The 19,013-nt window shown below is 31.0% G+C and overlaps 1 protein-coding gene across 17 annotated transcripts in view; it reads left to right on the top strand.

The window, feature by feature from the left end:
- Nucleotides 1-4,220: 4,220 nt before the first annotated feature.
- LOC107439580 (chromodomain helicase DNA binding protein kismet) overlaps nt 4,221-19,013 on the top strand; it is a 99,550-nt gene continuing 84,757 nt past the window's right edge. For 15 of the 17 annotated variants that reach the window (XM_071180436.1, XM_043052608.2, XM_071180435.1 and 12 more), the window contains exons 1-3: nt 4,221-4,360; nt 13,770-16,216; nt 16,864-17,109. In XM_071180436.1, coding sequence (XP_071036537.1) covers nt 13,871-16,216; nt 16,864-17,109 — 2,592 coding nt within the window. In that variant the 5' untranslated portion in view covers nt 4,221-4,360; nt 13,770-13,870. Of the gene's footprint in view, nt 4,758-13,769; nt 16,217-16,863; nt 17,110-19,013 lie in introns of all 17 variants that reach the window. The other 2 variants (XM_071180431.1, XM_043052601.2) reach the window with 2 other exon arrangements.

The raw sequence follows: 19,013 nt of genomic DNA, 5'->3' as shown, positions 1-19,013 counted from the left end.
ACGATTGTTTGGTATATAAAACTCTAATGTCTGTCAGAGTTTGAAAATTATATGTTAATATTAAAGGGAGTTACGGAGTGAGTCGTGTGCGTAGCTCTGGAGTAGAAATTTATCCGTTTTTCAGCTATTATTCCCTCTCTGCCAAAGAAAAATAATTATATGTATATATATATATAACACCTTATTCACGTTTAAATATCGAAAAAAAAAATTTTAAAAAATCAAATCAAGTAAGTAGAAAAAAAAATTAAAAATTAATGCGTGACCAGGACCGAACCCCTGATCACCGAGTCTACAAACTTCTTTACCCATAGCGCTAACAACCACACCACGACTCACACGTTGCTTCCACGAATATATAGCTTAAAGAACTTCCTTCTGGTTAATTAACAAAATCTATTTTGGCCGTTTATGTGCCCCCTAATTAGTGTATAAAAATTCCCTTTGGTGCGATTGTGTGGTTTATAAAACTCTAATTTCTGGCAGAGTTTGAAAATTATAAGTTAATATTAAAGGTCTGCAGAGTTCGTGCCACTGCGCGCTGGTACGTAAACACTTGTTTCACCCGAATAAATATACGTTTATTAATTTATGTCCTTTAAAGAAACTGATATTAAGTCAATTATTAAAAAAAAAATCACAAATTTTACGTACTTAATTAGGTATGTGTGATTCGCGTATTAAGAACGGTTTTTTCTCGACCCCCAATCGAGCCTTCCGATTCGGATCGACTCCCATTCGACCCCGTGACTCAGATTGACCCCGCTTTTGTCAAATAATCCCCTGGGGGTCTATATAGACCTCTTTGGCAACCTCTGGTCTAGACCCTCAATGTTTGATTTTTAATACACCAAGAGCAATCTGTCATTGGTAATTACTATCAACATCTAATTGTCTTATTTAATAAAGCATTTGATAATATGACATGGTATCGAAAAAGTTTGGTATCGAAAAGTGGTACCAATGACATGGTATCGAAAAGTGGTACCGCCAAAGTTTTAAGTGCTCAACTTTGTTTTGTGTAAAAAAATGTACAAGGAGTGCAAGGGAATTAAAAAAAATTAACGTTAGATTATTAGTTACAGAACTGTTGAATTTGTGGTAAAAAGTACCAATGCAATTACAGACTTGAAATTTGACGTTAAAACGTTTATATTTGAAAGGGCCGTTTTTGTTAATGAACTTAGCTAGCCCGAGATTTTTCTAAAAATTTTAAGTTGTTCAACAGTATTGACTTAATTATTACTACAGAAATGTATATAAAAATATACAAGGAGTGCTATGGGATAAAAATATACGGGAAAATGCTACCCTGAAAGGTTAACAAAAAATTCGTACTTCTTACTTTTTTTTTTTGGAATGCAACGAATGTTAAATATTCTCCTTTCGTTTTTTCTTTCTTTTCTTCTTTTTTTAAATTTTTTTTATTGGATTACTAATAAAGGGCCTCGACTCCCAGAATATTCAATTTCTATTCATTATCAGACGAAATTTGCTGGTTAACACGCTATTTGTGGGATAATGAGAAATGGTGTCTTCATCTTAACTGTAAATTTATTTAATTCTTTTTCATATTTATTTCACAAATCGTTCATTAATTATTTTATTTATTAAAGTAGAAAATTTTAATATAAAATCGTTAAATCAGTAATATATAGGTGAAAAAATAATATGTTGCAAAAATGTTAGCAACAAAATAAAATGAAATTTTTTTATTGTATCAAGTGAATTATATTTTCATATTCATATACTTATATGCTACAAAGATGACGGCTTTTTAAATTACTTTTTCACACTTGGCAAATAAATATATTTCGAAAGATTTCAATAAAATTAAATTCAATATTCCGCCAGTTTTGCTGAATTAAATATTACGTTGTTCATTTTTAGAATTATAAATAAATGAAATTGTTTAGAATTTTATTGCTTATATACATGAGAATTACTTCACTTTGGTTGTAGCAAGTCTAATTCCTTAGCTGCTAGTAAGCATGATTTTATTAAAGATTAGACTTTCAAAACTATGCTTGTTTGCTATGTTAAACAAATCATGCGTGTTTCTTAACTCTTGCTCTTTTTCAATATATTTTTTTTCTAGTGGTAATGAAATAAAAATAATGAAATAAACTGTACGAAGAAATTTCTTAAATTTCTCTAAAATCACATTAATGATTATCAGATAATTCATATATGTTTAAATTAATTAGATATAATGATAATGTACAAGAAAATTTCATTTTAACTTGTTTTCTTGATCAATTATTTATAGCTGGTATTTCTTTGCCGCTCTTGACGCTATTTTATTGAAATGCAAAGAACAATCGTAGAAGCCTTTTTTTGATTCAGTCAAATTAGAAATTTCATTCGGCCAACTACAGATTTCCCTCTCCCAAAAATATAAGTGCAAGTGCATTGTCGCGTTATCAGGGGGGCATTACCATGTAGTCAGTGCGGAAGCAGTTTCTGCGGTTTGCGGTAAAATACTGCAAACAACTCCGATTGCTCCAAAAAAGAAAAAGAAGAAGTCAGTAAGATTATATACTGAGATCTCGAAAATCGAAGTACATAAGTTTAACAGATAGGAAGCAAGATTTCCCAACTTGATTAATATCTTTCTTCCCCTTTGTGAAATCTGTCCTTTGTATTTCAAATTAGCTAAAATAAATATGCCTTCGATTTCCGATTAAGTTTCATCTGCCACAACAACTTAACAAACGAATAAGATGAAACGGGGAGAACAATATATAATATCAAAATTCATAGATGAAACAAGCTTTCAAACTCTCTTACAAGCGCTTTCTCCTTCCATCATCGGTTTGCTTGATAAAGAATTTGAGGAGGTGGAAGAAAAAAAACGATTTTTCAAAACAAACTATTTTTGTATTCATAATAATATAGAGGATAATATAGATTATGGCTTTCCCACTTTGGTAGACCGACAATCTGCGGGCGAAGTTGAGCTCTTTACTGTAGAACAGTTTAACGAGGACCGATACCGCGTACTCTCGGTTCCCAAGCAGGAGGATGAAAGAGGTTACCCATCAGCTAACTAATCGCAGCTAGTAATGTTTTACTTCGGTGTTCTACTGGGAACCGTGTCTTTAAGATCAGCCCAATGCAGGACTGCTTATTTTAGAAACTATATGTAAGAGAACTACTAGCGCATTCTTGGATAGTAAGGAGGGAATCGGATTAGAATCTGTAAGCGACAAGCAACTTAATGTGAACTCTTCAATCCCAATTAACTACAAGAAAAATCTCTTTCTTTTTCGCCCAGAGGTGGCTTATCATAGATAAAGGAAAATGTCAGCGTAGGAAAAAATAAGACAAGGGTATCTTAATCTTNTAGTAAAAAAAAAAAAAAAGTAAATAAAAACAATGTGTAGGAAACGCCAGGCAAGTATATATCGAAAAATGGCTCTTAACCTTAAAAAAACAAAAACAAAAAACACTCAATGTTGGGAATACCGGGCAATGGCCTACGAAATCATGACAATTATTTTCCTGGTTAATGCCGTTACGTGGGCGTCGATGGAATGTGGGACGATGAGTATATGTCGTCCTCAATAATTAGAAAACTCTAAAATTTCCCTCAATACTTCTGATAAATAAAGAAAATTTTATTGAATTTATATAAATTTAAATTCCTTAAAGTTAAAAGCAAGAAATAAATAAAATAATTTTTTTTGCAAGTATTTAGCACATTTAGGAATTTTTTTCTTATTTGTGAAATTTTCTAGAGCTATAGTAACTATGAAATTTAATTTCATTCTCCTAAAAAAATCGGCCCCTGCGACGTCCTTGGGTCATAATTAATAATCCTATGATTATTAACATTACTCACGTCTTTCGATAAACGCTATAAAAATGCACATTAATCTGCACATTGTCCGTTTTCAGAGGGAATATACATATGATATTTCGATGAAACGAAAATTTCTACTAAATGCAATTAAAACAACTGGTCAGAGTCATCTACTGATCATTGTTTTGAGTTTGAAAATTTGATGTACTTTTTTTCGAAAGAAACACATTTTCTAGTTTTTGTAAGGGTTGGTTTTTACTGTACTCAATTCATAATAATAAGTAGAAGCGATTTCTATTATTTTAAAACAAAACTGTGAATTTTATTTAAAAGGAATAATAGCGAAAAATTATTTAATTAATACCAAATAACAATTAAGATCGACAGGGCATTAAACCTGCTTGAAAAAGAAACAGTGACTGAAATTCGACCAATCAGACACAACGTTTTATTCGGTCATGGTTTTCATTCACGGTTTCCATGTTAGCCATTGCGTTGTGAAAAACTTAGAAAAACGTGTTTTGGAGTAAAACATGTAATATAGGTCTATAGTAGGTAAGAATCAAAGCTTAAAATTGAATGTTTATTTACACAACTATGAAACCAAATTTATAATTGATTTGGGTACATAACTTGTGAGATTGAGGTAATACTGACGCTGATCATCTGGCGTTGTGCCAGCAGTGATCACCGAATGAGGATGTTAAGATGCCTCTCGAAAATGGCGTTCGTGGGTATGTGATCATTGTCAAAGCTTAGCGGTGTCCGATAATTAGTGTGCTTTGGACTACCATCTTAAGAATTACATAATCAAGGAAAGATTGATAGAATTTATTTCATTTTATAAAATATACTGTTTAATGGTTGCATTGTTTATTCATCTGTTTCAATAATTTCAACTAATCAGTCATTTTCAGCTAATTGCACATATATTGACAATTAATAAACCTAGGTATGCTTAATATCTTATCAATTTGTTATGTTTTTTTTGTTGCTTTTTTAATATTAGCTCACTGTGTGTTATTCCTTTTATCTGTTCAGTCACGTTTATGTTTAGAAAATATTCATATTTCGGTTTGTTTACTAGTAATTAAAAACATAGGCCTATTGATTATGTCATCAAATTGAAATTCCTCCTCATCCATCATTTGCATACTGTTTCCTTAGGTATAGGAATATGTTATTTTTGAATATGGATTTAGGGAGATTTAAAGCCACTTTGTAAACATTCAAAAGTTGAAAAACGTATTGTTTATATTGTTGCATTGCTAGCTTTTGTTAGTTCACTCGGCGTGTGTTATGCATTTAAAAATAGCCTAATATCGGATAAATTTGCTTATTGTTTATTCTAAAGTACAATTATTAAAGTCTTGTTAATATTTGTTTTCATATAATAAAGAAACCAAACATTTTTAAAAAAAGATTGTATGTAAATATATCCACTGTTTTCATTGTCATCTTTGATTTTAAATGCAAGTCTTTTTTTTTCCTTCTTTTTTGAAGTTTGTAGGGGTTAAAATATTTTTATAGAAAGAAGTTGTTTACCATTATCTATTGTATTTTGTGGGTCTTAATTTATTATTTATCATATGGTCAGGGACTGCAGTTTCCTTAGATAATCAAAGTCAATGCTTACTTATTTATTATCCTAGTTTTCTAATTGAATTTTGCCACTGATTTATGAATATTATTTACATTTGACAAGAAAATTATGCTTATGAAATTAATTTAACTTATTGTAATACATGTATATTTTTTACATATATTGATGATGTTGATTGGTGTAAATTAATGAAGCTATTTTTTCTACTTTTTCTTTGTAAGTTAACAATTTGTACATTGTCTACCATTTATTAAATTATTTTGTTCTTAAGTTATTTTTTTTAAAAAAGTTGCTGAGTTTATCAAACAGCATATTTACCATAATTAAAAAAATTAAACTTCATGAACACTGAAAGCTAAATTTTATTATTTTAATTACATGTGTTGTATAATTTTGATTAATACAGGCAAAATTTTTTATTTTGCAGAGTGTTTTTAAGATATTTGCTTAAATATTAATTATCTGAATTCGGAATTATAGAATCTCCATTGTTTAAATGTTTATTAAAGTTTTCGTATCAAAACTCAAATGTAAAAGGTAAGTTAAAATTCATTTGAAAGTTATCCTTTGACACTCAAATCTTACTGTACCTTATAAATTTTACTCAAAACGAATGTTAGAATGTGCAACAATCAATAAATGTAAGAATGTAGCAACTCTGCATTTTTATTCATTCTTTAATTATATTTATTTGAGTATAAGCAGAAATTAAATTTAAAATTGTTTTAATTTTGATAACATAGAATGCATATCCTTTAGTTATATGGTTTATCTCCTAGAAAGCATACAACATTCAATCTATTCTTTAGTTTATTTACATTCCTTTTCCTGCTTTGGCCATTGATTGATATTCAATTACTCTTCTTCATTCATAAGAAGTTTTCATTTAAGTTCTCTTACCATCCTTTCCCAACTAGGGTATTTAAGAAAATTCACAGCCCATGTGACCCACCTTTTATATATATATAGTACTGGTGAAAAGTTTAGACTCACTTGTATTTAGTTCAAAACTTTTCAAGATGTAAATATTTATGTATTTCTGACTTAAACGTAAAATTTATCAAATATAAACGTCAACAAACTTCGCAAAACGCCGTTTCCATTTTAAACTGTTCATTATTTTTTGATTTTGTATCTATTCTGTTGTTGTTTACAAAACGAACGAAAATGTGTGTAAATACCTATTCTAAAAGTAAAAAAATTTTATTTAAAAAATTTAGTTAATTTTTAGTTTATAAACAATCTACTTTTAATCTTCTTTGAAAGGTTCATTAAAAGTTAAGTTCATGTACATAACAAATTTAAAATATTAATATAATAGCCTTCATTTGACAGAATAACTGGTACAAGTTAAACAAAAGTTAACATTACTTTATTCAATTCATTACAGTATAATGGGTCAAAAACCAGAAATAAGAGTCAAGACATGTGCAGATATTATTGCACTTCAAGCTATTCAAGTAGACAAATTGCCTCTAAAACTAATGTTTCATAGACACTGTTTTCAAAACTTAGCACAGAAAGAAAAAAACTGGCCAAAATAAGAATCGCCAACAATTAGGGAGATCTAGAATAACATCCAAACATGAGGATAAGTTTACCAGCATTTAAAGTAAGCTGCAGCAGACTCAAACAGAACCAGAAATCCATGACGAATTGAATGCTACTAATCTGTAAATTTCGTCGGTAACTACTATCAGTGACTATACAATGTCAACTTTGTGACTATTAATGTATGTGTAGTTGCTAGAAAGCCTCTTTTGAAAAAACAAAGCATATTTAAACTAAAAAAAATTTGCTAAAAAGCATCTTAACTGGTCCTTAGAACCGTAGCCAAATGTTATGTTTACTGACGAGTCAAAATTTGAGTTCATTGGGAGCAAGGAAAGGCAGTATGTTCCATGTTTAGTAAGTGTATGTATGACAAATTAATGTTTACTACCATCTGTGAAGAATGGTGGAGGTTCAGTCATGGTTAGAAGATGTATTGCCGGTGACAAAGTTGGAGATCTTGTAAGAATATAGGGAATTGTGGATAAAAAATATCGTAGAATATTGCAGCGTTATTCTTTTCTAAGCAGACAGGGAATCCTTGGTCAAGGATTTGTTTTTCAGCAAGATAACGATCCGAAATATGGAACATTAATCGAAATTGTGTAGAAACTATCTTGCACCAAAAGAAAAAAAAATAGTACTGAAATTCATGGATTAGCCCCCTTAATCCCAAGATATTAATCCTATTGTGGGATTAACTAGTGATGTAACTAATAGTGATGGGGCCGAATACTTTTTAAAAATTTCTCTTTTGATTGTAATTAAAGCAATTTTAAATTGAAAATGAAATAAATATTAACAAAATTGCTTTTTTAATCTTTGTATATTTAAAAAAATTTTAACAACTTGATTTATTTTTTGTAATAATTTAAATATCTTGATGCCAATAACAAGGCAATATGGCTTTTATAAATCTAAATAATTAATAATAGCATATTTTAGTTATAGTTATACTTGTAATTTATATGCTATTTTATTTAAAATAAGAACTCATTACTACTGTTAAATGTATTCTTAACTTTCTTTTTTGTCAGAAAAATTATTAAAACTCAGAAAATTAAGAACTTTTTAAAAAGTTTCACTTTTGAAATTTTAATTTTGTAATTAAATAATTTTCAAATTTTAAATTAAAAATGAAATAAATATTAACAAATTTGCTTTTTTAAACTTTCTATATTTTAAAAAAAATTTAACAACTTGATGTATTTTTTGTAATATTTTAAATATCTTGATGCCAACAATAAGGCTTTCACAAATCTAAATAATTAATAATAGCAGCATAATTAATAATAGCATATACTTCATTATTCGGCCGAATAACTTCAGTATTCGGCTAGGCCGAATATTCGGCAAAAGGGCCGAATAGTGACCGAATATTCGTTACATCCCTAGGATTAACTCGATAAAAATTTTAGTAAAATGCGATGTACCAATCAAAACAAACTTTGGGAATCTTTACTTAGTTGCTTAAAGCAGATCTCAACTAGGGCATTCCAAAAACCAAGAACAAGAAGGCCAAAAGTATGTGCTGCTGCGATTAAGACTAAAGGAGGATATTTCAAAGAATACAAAATTGGACGATATCCATAAGTTATGCATAAAATTATAGTTCTAACCACATAAGTGTACTTATAATTATTAAAATATGGAAAATTTGTTGTGATTTTCAATTTAAAAACCTTGTTTATTTGTTCATTTTTAAAAATTCAGAAATGATTCTAAACTTTTGACTGGTACTGTATATATTAAAAAAAAAATTCCCCCAGGTATAAGTGATTTTTATTGAGTTTTTTCATGAAGAAACCTACTTTTGTCTGAAGATCAGTAAGTTTTTTTCAAGTGTATTCTATATGCTTACCTCTTTATACCACATATAAATATAAGATAGTACATGCTAAAAAAATATTACTTGATTATTACCAATGGGATTAACAAAAAATAATAAATGGATATGAGAACAACTATTTCAGTCATTTTTCTACTTTCTAAGTGGTGAATCACATACCTAATGATGAAGTTCGTGAAATAATTCTTTGTAAAACTAGCTAATATGTTATGCAATTAGTTTTGAATTATAAACACATAAATTTTTTTGAAAGTAATGAAATTTTTAGAAGCTTTGTGTGCATTCATGAAATGAAATACTCAAATCTTCCAAGTTCTCATTAAATTTAATAATTATGCACGAATGAACAACCAATATCTACAATATGCATTCACATTTCATTAATAAATTTATGTTTAATATTTATTTAAATCTTTTTTTTTTGTAGTTAATAAAATTTTTATCAAATATTTTATTCATCATATCCGGCTAGACTGCCCAGGGTGGGCCAGTGCCAGAGCTCATTCTAGGCAGGGTAAACAGGGCGCAGCACCCTGCTGCCCTTTTAGTCAAAAGAATCCACCCTGTTGCCCCTGAAGTAAATTAGTGCCCTGATATAATAGACTCCATACCCTTTTTGCGCTTTTTTTCCTCAACCCTTCTTTACTTTTTCCCCAAACTCTACTATGGATTTCTTAAATTTTTGTTATTTTCAACTCTTTTTATTTAGTTTGTCATTGCTGTCAATACATAGATTTATACTGGAAAGGAAAAATAGCCATCACACCCCCTTGTTGCACTTGTCTTTGAAAGTTTGCAGTTACTTCCACTATCATTAAATCATAATTATTTAGAACATGTAAAGACCATAGAAAGAAATTATTGCCTTTTTAGAATAATAATGCCCTTTTTTTAAACTTCTGCACCCTGCCCTTTTTTCTGCCTAGAATGAGCTCTGGCCAGTGCCTTCCTTTGAATTCGAATCCACTTTTCTCTACTTTTGACACTTGTTCGCCAGTTTTTCTCCTTTAGAGTAAAGAAATCAGTCTCAACTAAATCCAGCCATCTCAGCCTGGGTCTACCTCTTTTCCTGTATGATAGGGGTTTGTGTAATAGGATTTTCTTTAAATTTGAGTAATCATTCCTTCTGAAAATGTGAGCTGCCCGGTTCATTCGATTTATTTTAATGAATTTCACAATATCTGGCTCTCTGTAGATTTTATACAGTTCAGTATTATATTGTCTTCTCCAGGAATTATTTATTTTTATCCCACCAAGGATGGCCCTCAAAACTTTTCTCTCAAAAATGGCAATTTTATTTTATTAGGAGGCATAAATAAGATTCACAAACATTAAATAGAATACATTGTAGTTTGCTGTGCATGTAAGTTTATAATTTTTAAATTTTTTACCAATTGGTGAAACGATAAGAAACAAACACTTATCCTTGAATCAAAAACAATAAACATCTGAAGTGTAATGGAAACTACACACTTTTTTAGTAATGTATACTGTTCAATTTTGAACCAAATCGAATTAATGTTTTAGAATGAAAAGTTTTTTTGTAAAGTTATAAAATCTAATTAACGAATTTAGTTTTATGGAATCTAATCTAAAAATAGTTCCCTTAATTTTGACATATTATTTCTATATATATATGTGAGGTGGTGTAAAACTGAGTTTGTCCCCAGTGCCTATCTTTGTGGTTGTTGTTCATTTACGTCGCACTAGAGCTGCACAATGGGCTATTGGCGACGGTCATCACAATTTTGATCCTCTGCAGAGGGGGGTGGCACCCCCGCTACGACGACCCCCGACGTCCTGCACGCGACCTGACCGACGACCGGTAGCCCGACGACCTGCACGCGAAGTTGAGCACTTTACGGTAGAACAGTTTTACGAGGAGCAATACCGCACACCCTCGGTCCCTATGCAGACTCATCCAAGTGGTCACCCACCTGCACACTGACCGCAGCCAGTGATGCTTGACTTCAGTGATCTGCTGGGAACCGTGTCTTAACGATCAGTCCACTGCGGGACGCCTATCTTTGTAGTAGCACTGTTTGGTACTCTCGGTGGTCTGTCTAGGTTTTTCTGAGAGGAACCTATTTTGTGAAAATTTAGACAGAATTTGTGAAAAATTAAGAATTGTATTAAAAAGTCAACGCAAAAATATGGATTTATTGTTTCTTACGGGATACAAAAATAACGTTTCAAGAAAAAGTATTTTGCGTAACTGCCGTTTTTCCTAAAGTTGAATTTGTGAAAGTAACGCTAAACGGTAGTAAATTTGGCCTGGACAGACCCCTGATTTTACATCTGAATGTATGTGATAACCCTTTAAGAAGCATTTGTGCTAACCTTAATATAATAAGCATGCATTTAAACTTAAAAACTGTTTCTGAATATAGGTCTGAGTTGCTTTTCAAAAAAAAAAAAAAAAATAAAAAAAAAAAATNATATTCTGAAAAAAAGTTTTTCTCAATTACATTTTTCAAGCTTTGGCAAAATGATTGGTTGAAAATGTTCTAAGTGAGGCCTCAAGAAATTAAAACTGAGTTGCTTTTCTCAAATTAATAAATAAATAAAATAAAGTAACTAGTATATAAAAAAAAGCTTCATCGATCAATTTTAAATTTTAATATAAATCAGCAGATTTTATTAACATAAAAGAATATTTAGTTGGCTTCTATTCATATTTCTCTTCCTTTTGTAAAGAAAAAGCAAAATAAGACATGGAAGCAGATAAAAACAATTGTAATGAGAAGAAAAGCAGTGGTGTCAAATGTAAAAATAATTATAATTTACAATAAAAATATTTATTATTTTCAAAATCAAAATAGACTATACAAATAAAACTTAAAATTGTTTTAACTTACAGAAAATTGCTGTAAACAGAATAATAATTTAGTTATGTTAAGCCCTTGTGGCACAGTACAATTTTAATTATGTATTTTGGTGTGATGCAAAATATGAAAAGTAATTTTTTTTGAGAATTTTTTTTGTAAATCAAAATGTAAAATGTTTCTACACATTTGTGCAAGATAACCTGTTTTGTTGTAGTTTACTTTAATTATTATTTATTCCATTTTCTATTAGTGTGCATTAAAAAAACTAAAAAAAGAAAACTATTTGTAAAAGATTTACTTACAATGGTTAAAAATTTCAAATGATGTAGCCCTTCATTTAACAGCCTATAACTTATTGAAAACTGATATTTATAAGTTATCCTCAATTTTTTACCTTGATAAATGATACCTTGTTTGCATAAAAATATTAAATTTAAAATTTTGGTCGTCTTACTGACCTTACTGTGGAATTGCCCAATAACTGTTGAAAAACGAATAAAAAAAAAATAAAAAAATTGTGTCCTAAGGCCATTAGGATTTTCTGGTCTAGAGTTCTGATTTAAGCCTCATTTAAAAAAAAAATTTCAGTGAAATGAAATGGTAAGAAATAATAATGAACCTGGTTTTATATTGCCACTTTTCAGTTACATTTGAAATTTTTTCTAACACTAACTAAATAATTCTAAGTTTACATATAAAAATTATGGTGAAGAGGTCAGTTCAAGCCGAGCACTGATGGACAGGCATAGCTTGATAATCTGTTACAGATCTTTTAAAGAAAAAATTAAATAAAAAGGCAGTATTCTTAAGAGATGGCTACGTATATTTTCAAAAAAGGCCAGGAGGGTGCATTTATAGGCATCAAAAAGCAGACACGGCGGGCTGCCCTACAAAATTTGCCCTTTGCAAGAACACTGCTTAACTGCAAGAGACATGTTTTGGAGAGAAAATGTCCAATTAGGCGAATTTATCTATAAGTTATTTGTAATGTTCTTGCCAACTCATCTTTCTAATAAATTGTCATTTGATAGGTCTTCGTATCTGTGAGCAATCGACTGTGCAAAACAGCTGGTCCGATTGAGGCATTTTTCAACCATATAAAAAAGCTTCCAGGCAAACTGGTTTCGCCTACATATTCTCCATTGTATAACATAGTGGCAGTGGTGCACTGCCTTTTTGAGTGAAGGGTCACTTGCACAGGAGGTTTAACGAAGGGCTGCACACATATTTCTCATCTTGGTGGCAAATATGATAATTTTTATGTAAACTTTGTAACATATTTGCAGAAAACTAAGTACTTTTAACTATTAAAATTAATTCAAAAATGAAAACGTTGATGCTTTTTTGAAAATACATTTTTTTATTCCCTTTTTATCAATAATTGAACTATCAAAAAAATCTATATATATAATATTGGTGAAAAGAAATATAAATTTTAAGAAGAAAAAGAAACAAAAAAAGAACGTATGCTCACAGAATGAAATGCCAAAAAAAAAAACAGTTGTATTTTAATTAGTATAAATTTGAATTAAATATTTTAATTAAAGAAAATTTATATGGTTTAAACAAAAAAAACTTTAGATATTTCTATTTATTGAATTATTAGAGGTTTTATTAGTTTTAAATAGTAATTTTTTTTCTTCTTAAAAGTTACAAAGAAATTTAAAACAAAATAAATTGCAAGCAGTGAGCAGTTTAAAAAAAAGCATTTTCCTTCACTTTTCGAATTTTTCATGTTGCAATAATGTAATAAAAAAATATATTATTGTATCAAAAAGTGATTATCTAAATGCATGATTAGAAACTCCCTTGTCATGATAACATCGTAATTAAAGCAACTCGATTGTCAAAATCATGTAAAAAAACATTGTAATAATTAAAAAAAACATTTGCTATGAAATCAGCACAAATAAACTGCTCTAATAAGTATTTATTTGAAACACATCCCCATTTTTATTGATCCACATCCCTAGCATATAATATCGTAATATGCAATAAAAATTATTTGATTTTTTTGAAATATCTAGATCAAAAAACCTCCTTAAGATAAAATGAACTTGCATAATGTATTATGGAACTATTTGTATTTTTTTTTTCTTTTCAAACTAAATAATTGATTTTTGTAATTTTCAGGTATGTGAGAAAACAATCAAAATGAGATACCTGTGTGAGGTAAAGCACACTGGTGATCTCCTGTATCACTGGATTACTAACAGTTAGTATATTTGAAAGAAATGGCAGACTATCATTTGATGAATGATGGAATGTTTAGTGTGGGAGGAAGTGGAGACATTATGGATGAAACTGCTAATATGGTAAATGCGGGTGGCTATGGCCATGCTTCTGCTGTTAATTCTGCTGGTCAGAGTATGATGCCACAAAATATGCAAAATCCTTCCGGTCAGAATCCTAATATGATGATGTCTGGTATGGTGCCCATGCAACAAGGGCAGGGTGGCACACAAATGCCAGCTGGAGGCATAGGTTCATATCATCAAGGAGCAGTACATAGCTATCAACAAAATGAAGTGCCTCAAAAACTTCACCAGTATTCTGTTTATGGTAGTCAGTTACAAGCTAGTAATATGGCTGGTCAGTATGTTTCTGGTGGCCCTAGACTTCATCATCTTAGTGATCCTCTTTCATCAATTCCTGATCAACCACAACAATCTTCTCCTAGAACTGTTGTACCCAACCAGATGTATCAAAATCGGAGTATGTCCACAGGTCATTATGGTCAACAAATGCCTCATAATTCTGCCTCTGCATCAATGAATCAGAGTTCCGCTCAATACCCGGGTCATTATGGTTCAATGCAGCATCATTCAATGCAACAGCATGCAGTGCAGCAAGTTAATCAGACTCCTGATATGTGGCAAAATTCTATGGCACATTCACAGATGACACGTCCATGTATGCCTGCTTCTCAGAATTATCCACAACATCAAATGGTTCCTAACCAACATGCTTCTGCTTCCTTAAATCACAGCCCTATGGGAATGCAAAGTCAGCGAGCATCTACACCAAATCAAAGCCAGTATTTAAGTAATCAAGATTATCCAACTCCGCATGCGGCAAATCAACCCATGCAAAGACCACCTGTATATAATATGAATTCTACTGTTTCTCAAAATGGGTCGATGGTTGGACAACTTAACACAGCTCCTCAAGCTGGTATGTCACAAACATTAAATTCATTGTCCCAAGCAGACCAGTCTATTACATTTTCTCAGGGACATTACGGGGCCTCTCAAACTTCTAATCGACCACACTACAATGCTGTTGTTCATCCACCTCAACAAGTTATGGGACAACAGATGATGAATGTTAGATCATCAGCTCATCAGATGGGTTATTCACCTGTAACACCTAGAGTTAATTCTGTTCAGCCGCATGCTTCCTCTGTTCCACCTGGTAGCCCTGCTAGACTTCAACAATATCATCCACCTTTTTCACCCAATCAGGCCTATTCAGCTACTCAGCCATCTCCGAGACCAACAAATCCAGAATCGGCTACACCGCCACACTTACATTATTCTAATTCTCAACATGTCCAAGCACCCATGAGTCCTCAATATCGAACTCCTTTTTCATCTCAAGTGACGCACTCTCCGCAACATTTAACACCTACTCCTCCTTCTGATATGTCAGTACCTCCTGCGTTAACACCAGAAAGAGTCCTTCAATCATCTACTCCTCAATCTCAGGGAAGTTATCATAGCCCTAGTACAACCCATTTGACTAGTCCAGGGCAGGGTCATTCTCCAGGGAATTCCAATGCTCCGTCCAGTTTGCAGCATTTGGAACAAATGGTTTTGCCCAGAGTAAGCACTGGTCCTTCCACTACTCCAACTCCTTCTAGCTTAAGCCCAGGTGGCTCTAATTCCAGTATAAGTCATAATGCTAATGTCGGTGGGAATTTTTATAGTCATCTTTCAAATACTCATAATTCACAACAACAGACTCCTCCACAACAGCAACAACAACAACCGCCGCCGCCACCACCACAACAACAGCATCATATGCTTATGTCATCTGTTAGTGACACGCGTCCTCAACCACCAAGTCCTGCTTTCACTCATGTTTCTCAGGCACATTCTCACCACACCTACCTTAATCAACCACATTCTGTGGGACAATTACCCTCCCCAACTGTGAGTAATGTGCCAAATTCATCTCAACCCCTACCTCCTAGTACACCTACCATCTCGAATCTAACTAATACTAACTTACTACCTGATGAAAGTTTAGTCGTGGAATCGAGCCAACCTAGCGCGCCAGTGTCCTTTGGCTCTGACAGTAGTTCTAGTATGCCAAGTGCTAGCGTAGGGGAATCTAATGTTGTATCCAGGAATATGACTGCTGGATCTATGTCTACCTCTGATCAAATGATGCCATTATCTAGCTCAGCAAATTCTGCAAACGAAAGTCTGTTACCTCCTTCCCATCAGTATAATATGCTCAACAAGGCACCTTATCAAGGAAGTTCTCCTTCTCCTCTGACATTTGAAGTGCAACAAATTCAGCAGGAATTGCAGTCACTTTATGCAGTACCGCAAAATCCAGAAATTATTGAAAAGGTAATTCTTTTTCATACTCACTTAATGATCTAATACCATCTGCATACTTGGAAAGTATTTTCTTAAAAATCAAAATATTTATACAAAAGTATTTTTTGAAAAACCAGGTTAGATAGTTATATAAGTTAATCTTGCACAATCGCATAAATTTAGTAACTATCTACCTTAACCCTTTATTACTATCTTTCCACCCACTTTTTTTTATAGATAGGTAATAAATACTCATTCTTGGCACTAATTTAGTGAGGTTTGTAGTTTGTATTTCTTTCTTAAAATTAGGTCCAAAGATTTAGTCGTAGAACGTTCTGAAAATTACAATTTTTTGCCGTTTTTTCCTTTAATCTTTGCTATTACTCTGATCCTTAATTCTTGTCTTCTTACTTCATGAAATTCTCAACTGAAAATTTTCTTTCTAAAAAAACATAAAATACGATGAGAAATTTTAAATGCTTGGAAGGTTCAGAAGTTCTGCAATTAATGTAACTAGGTAACAATTAATTGATTCTGAAATTGTGTTTTGGTGTATGCCGATAATTTTTTTTCCGTAAGCTTAGTCAAAAGAATTTTCTGCTATTATATCAGAGATAAAAAAGAAGTTATATGTTAAAGTGAATGTATATTACAGAATTATTATACCTATGTTACAGATTAAAGGTCTACAGGAGCGATTAAGGTACTTACAAACACAGCAGAATAATTCCAATCCACTAAGTTCTAATGTTGCACCAATGTCACCTCATTTTCCCATGTATAACTCAGGAAGCACAACTCCTTTTATGCCTATGTTGCAACCTGTGCAGCATTATAATCCTCAGGCTCAGCCATCGCAAGAAGCTCCAATGCAGCAAAACTTACCTCCAACTCTCCCACCAGATACTTCTCTTTCTGAACAGGTAATTCTTTATTACTTCCCCACAACAACTGTAGAAACATGGTGCTTTGAATTATTTAAATGCTTTGTTTTAAACTTCATTTCCCTATTTCATACATAATTTCAGGAACTATTTAATAATAATGGGTAGCAAGTAGATTGTCTTTCTTACACAGGGTGCATAGCGTTTTTAAAAAAGTTCGTAAATATGCTTATTTTTGATTTATATTTTTTAAAAGCCCCAGCGGTGCTCTTTTTTTTTACTCAGGATTTGTAAAAAGTGCTAATTTTTCTATCTTTTAAAAAGAGATTTTTTCTTTGCCATGTCAATTGTTCTAAATTTTAAAAAAATGCATGATTTTCACACTTTTCTCTGCAATATTTATCAGAAACTAGTTACTGTATCATGATTATGTAAAGTTTTTGAAATTGTTTTTGAATTTTATTGATTTTATGTTTATAAATTACGAACTTTAAACGAAAGAAACAAATAATTTTTATTACTGCACAGATTCTGATTTTTGTTATGTTTTGTTTTTGAAAATGATTAAAAATATTTTTTGAGCTCTTACTTAAGAAGTACTTAAAAGGTGCTTATTTTTTGTTGAAAAATCTGGCTACGCACCCTGTTACATTTTTACTATATTTGAATTGAAAATAATGAAGAATTCTTTAAAATTTTAATGGTTAATAAATCATTACTAAATTTAATTTTGTTAGCTTACATAATTAATCAAAGAGTATTAATTAATTAATCTGCAACACAACAAAAATCTTTCTATTCATTTAAAAAATATTGCTGTAGCAAGATACATAATTTTTTACACTGTGCATGGCTTTAAAACTTGCTTTGCTTTTGCTTTTCCGATTCTTTATTTTGTGCTATATATATTTAATTTTTATTTCTTTATTATGCTTGTAAANATCGACATGGAATACGAATCGATTAACACTTTAAATTTTCAAAAATCTTTGCATCGTGCCATATATTTTAGGCAATTAGCAAACTCATTCTCATGTTCTTCTGAAATATAAGAGAGTTCCCACATGGGTTACTTTTGCTGGATTTTTTAAGAGAAAGTGTAAAGTTAAGTAGGGTATGTCAACAGCTCTGGCAGCAGCTCTCGTACTGAAATTTTCATTTTCAATCATTAAAAAAAATTCACTAATTTTGTTTTCTAAAAGCTTAGCATCCTTTTTAGGCTTATAATTTCTCACCATATTTATACTAGGCTAATTTTTAAATTTAAAAATTATTCTAACGATGTACACACATAAAATTAAGATAGAAGCAAGGTAAGACAAACCAGAAATGGTGCAAATCAGAATACAGTCTTGTATACAGTTAGAAACAAATTTTGTGATGACAATTAAAATATATTTTGTAGTTGTTCCACTTAATAAATATGAACTGTTATTTAAGAAGAAACAATTAGCTATTTATAAGCTATTTTATATACTATTTATAAGAAGAAATGACAATGATCAGGAATTACCCCAGTGATCAATAATTACCCCATCTGTTGGGGCAACATTTGATATAGTTTCCTATAATCAATTATAATGTTTACAGTAGATGTGAAACAATTAAACAAAAGCTTACACTACTTTTATATCAAAGAAAAAGAAAGTGACTCAAAATATTTATTATTAAGAGAAGGAGGGGGATCTTTGCAGAAATGTGCACATTTTGAAACCCATCTTTGAAATGGAAAATACAGAAAGCAGTTAAAAAGATACTTATTTTGTTAGATTAAACAAAAAAATATTATTAAGTAAATGTAGTTAAACTTTAGTAAAATGTACAAGCATTCTTGTCCATGTCTTAAATTTAAGAAAAAATAATTTTTTTAAAATAAAACTTAGGTGATCATTATTTACCCCAGAAACGGAGTGATCGTGAATTACCCCAGGTCACCCTACTTA

The sequence above is a fragment of the Parasteatoda tepidariorum genome, chromosome 4, assembly GCF_043381705.1.
Source record: "Parasteatoda tepidariorum isolate YZ-2023 chromosome 4, CAS_Ptep_4.0, whole genome shotgun sequence".
NCBI lineage: Eukaryota > Metazoa > Arthropoda > Arachnida > Araneae > Theridiidae > Parasteatoda > Parasteatoda tepidariorum.
Note: the sequence above shows the minus strand (reverse complement) of the source record. Positions and strands in the feature narration are given on the sequence as shown.